At 41.6% G+C, this 3,381-nt stretch overlaps 1 protein-coding gene across 1 annotated transcript; it reads right to left on the bottom strand.

The window, feature by feature from the left end:
- Window positions 1-1,733: 1,733 nt before the first annotated feature.
- On the bottom strand, window positions 1,734-3,156 carry LOC100357308 (olfactory receptor 6C65-like). Its single transcript, XM_008256705.4, has 2 exons — window positions 2,267-3,156; window positions 1,734-1,874 (listed from the first exon to the last, which is right to left on the bottom strand). The coding sequence occupies exons 1-2, from the start codon at window positions 3,154-3,156 to the stop codon at window positions 1,793-1,795; spliced, it is 972 nt and encodes a 323-aa protein (XP_008254927.2). The 3' UTR covers window positions 1,734-1,792.
- Between the last annotated feature and the right edge of the window lie 225 nt (window positions 3,157-3,381).

Raw genomic sequence — 3,381 nt, 5'->3', positions numbered from 1 at the left:
TATCCATGAATGAAATTAATAATGAAAATAAAGCATTTATGTACCAAATAACATAGGCCAACATTTATTAATCAAAAACCTTAGGAGATGCCTGGAGAAATAGAAACACACTAGTGGCAGGAGACTTTACCCCACAAAAGAGCTTATTTTAGTATTCTGTGCTTATGCCCTGGGAAAAGGAATTTTCAGAAGTGCTTAATAATTTATATTTAACATTTTCTTGGAGCCCAAAAGGAATGTTGTTCCATGATTGTTTAAAACCAAATTTTGGTGCTCTAAAAGTTATTAATGTGACATTTATCATTCATGTATAGATTCACAGCCCACATAAATGTAACAAGGTAATCACGCCAAGTGAGGTCAGAACAGGGAAAACAGAACAAATCTACAGGGTAAGAGAGTGAGATAGACTAGTGAAGGAGAGGTGGAGCAATGTTAATATTGTGTTTCATACACAATTTCATTTAAATTCAGGCTATAGCCGGTGCCGCGGCTCACTAAGCTAATCCTCCGCCTTGCGGCGCCGGCACACCAGGTTCTAGTCCCCGTCGGGGCGCCGGATTCTGTCCCGGTTGCCCCTCTTCCAGGCCAGCTCTCTGCTGTGGCCAGGGAGTGCAGTGGAGGATGGCCCAAGTGCTTGGGCCCTGCACCTGCATGGGAGACCAGGGTAAGTACCCGGCTCCTGCCTTCGGATCAGCGGCGGCCATTGGAGGGTGAAACAATGGCAAAGGAAGACCTTTCTCTCTGTCTCTCACTCTCACTGTCCACTCTGCCTGTCAAAAAAAAAAAAAAAAAGTTCAGGCTATGGATTTCTTGTCTTTTTTTTTTTTTTCGTTCAAGAGGACTAAATCATTTATTGATTACATAGGATAGAGGATGATACACAGCTTCCTTGCCATCTGTAATTTTATCTGGTACCATTTTTCAATCTAGATGTATTGCATAGGATGCACCAACAATTTTTATAACCACACAATCCTATGTCTTTGCTTGGATGACAATGTGAACATCAGAAGGTTATAACAGTATCTGCCATTATTTAAGGGCAATGGCTTCTCCACCCAAGCAGTTTGTAAATATATTTCAAGTGGAATCTGGCATCACTCTGATGAATTCTGACTTCACATTTTTGGGAAAGTTAACCAAGAAGGCTTCAGAGGAGACTAATTTTACACAGCACATTAAAAAAAAAAAAAAAAAGACACATCCACTCAGCATCATGATCAGACTATTGTATTTAGCAATCAACAGTATGGGTGCAAAGAAAAAACAGAAAAGAAAAAACCACATTAAAATCCTTTGTTGGGGTGCTTTTATACTTCCCACAGAACAGACACTAAAATAACCCGTTATACAGTTAGTGACAAATACAGTCCTTGAGTTTTTTTGCCAATGCACATGAATATTGTCTAAAATATGTCTTCTTTGTAGCAGACAGGTCCTGCCACCACTGTGCTTGGCTGAGTTCACATGAGTCAAAATCCCAATACCACCACCAGAGTCTCCAGAACCTCTCGGGGTGAGTGGAGCTCTGGCCACCTCCTGCTTCGACAGGGCCTTTCTCACTTCACAGCTGTGGCCATTCACAGTGTGGTATTTTGTGATGGAAAAGGTTTGAAGATAAACATGGCGATTAGATCTTGGAGACTGGAATACTACATGGATTTTGGAATGCTTAGTATGTGCCAGGGATCTGATACTCACTGACAATCTTATCCACAGTCACTGTCGTCAAAGGTCACGAAAGCAAAGCCCCTCTTCTCGCCACTGCCTCGGTCAGTCATGATCTCAATCACCTTGATTTTCCTGTACTGTTCAAAGTAATCTCGGAGGTGATGCTCTTCAGTGTCTTCTTTAATGCCACCCACGAAGATCTTTTTCACAGTTAGATGGGCACCTGGTCTTTGAGAGCCTTCTCCTGAGACAGCGCTCTTTGGTTCCACAACTCTTCCATTCACTTTGAGTGGCCTTTGCTTGCATGTCCGCGTCCACCTCCTCCAATGGTGGCACAGGTGACAACCTGGAAGCCCCTGGAGTGCTCGGTGTTTAGACCTCTCGCTAGCACAGTCTGTGAGCATTGCCTCTCAGGCTCCCGGCTTGTTTCACAGCTCAGCCCTCTGATGAAGAGTTTCACAGATTTTCTGACCCTTTAGGAGGCTCTGACCTACACATGATAGCAGTGCCAATGAACATATTCCCAGCCTATGGATTTGGTTATGAATAAACTGTATTTGAGAAACATTTTTGGACCACATTCTTGATAGACTGTTTTACCTGCTGGTTTCTTAGGGAGTAAATGAAAGGGTTCAGCATTGGGGCAACAGAGGTATTGAGCACTGCAACACCTTTTGTCAAAGCCACTCCCTCCTTTGCTGAAGTTTTGACATACATGAAAATGCAGCTCCCATAAGAAATGGAGACCACAATCATGTGTGAGGAGCAAGTGGAAAAGGCCTTTTTCCTTTGCTCAGCAGACGGGATTTTCAGAATTGTCTTTAGGATGAATACGTAGGAAAGAATGACTAATGTCAAGGTTACCATGAGAGTAAATATTGCCAGGAAGAATCCCATGAGCTCTAGGAAAGCTGTATCAGTGCAGGAGATCAGCAGCATAGGAGAGGAGTCGCAGGTGAAGTGGTCAATGATGTTGGAATCGCAGAAATCCAGTTGAAGTCCCATGATCACAGGCGGAAAGATAATGAGAAACCCAGCCAGCCAAGAGCTAATTACAAGCTGCATACAGATTCTGCTGTTCATTATTGTCGTGTAATGCAGTGGCTTACAGATAGCTACATAACGATCGTAGGACATGGCAGCCAAAAGGAAAAACTCTGTTGAACCAAGGAGTATGAAGAAAAACACCTGGGCCATGCAAGAATTATAGGAAATGGTCATATCCCCTGTTACAATGCTGACCAGAAATCTAGGAATAGAAACGGTTGTGAAAGAGATTTCCAGGAAAGAAAAATTCCTAAGGAAGAAATACATGGGTGTTTTGAGATGTGGATCTATCAGAGTGAGCGTAATAATGGTCAGGTTTCCGGTTATACTCAGTATATAAGTGAGAAATAAAAATAGGAAAATTAAAACATTTAGCTTTGGGTCATCTGTTAACCCCAGAAGAATGAACTCGTTCACAGATGTTTGATTTCTCATTTCTTAATGTTGACTCCTGCCAAGTCTACAAGTGAAAAAATGATTTAAAGTTAAATTATATCACATCTGTTGGGTTAGGAAATATTATCAAGCCTATAAAGAAGCAATAAACCAACTAACAAGTTGTGTTAAGTTCTGAAAAAATGATATATTTTAACCACCACAAAAAAAAATCTATATCTGATATCTGACTCATAGATCACTAGTCATTTCATATCGAGCATA

This window comes from Oryctolagus cuniculus, chromosome 11 (assembly GCF_964237555.1).
Source record: "Oryctolagus cuniculus chromosome 11, mOryCun1.1, whole genome shotgun sequence".
NCBI classification, from domain to species: domain Eukaryota; kingdom Metazoa; phylum Chordata; class Mammalia; order Lagomorpha; family Leporidae; genus Oryctolagus; species Oryctolagus cuniculus.
Note: the sequence above shows the minus strand (reverse complement) of the source record. Positions and strands in the feature narration are given on the sequence as shown.

Bases quoted from the DNA above. Each gene is read 5' to 3' on its own strand.
- LOC100357308 (XM_008256705.4), bottom strand. From the start codon at position 3,156: ATGAGAAATCAAACATCTGTGAACGAGTTCATTCTTCTGGGGTTAACA. The intron at 1,875-2,266 runs GTCTATCAAGAA...ACTGTGAAAAAG, and splicing joins AGAAACCAGCAGGTAAAACA to ATCTTCGTGGGTGGCATTAA.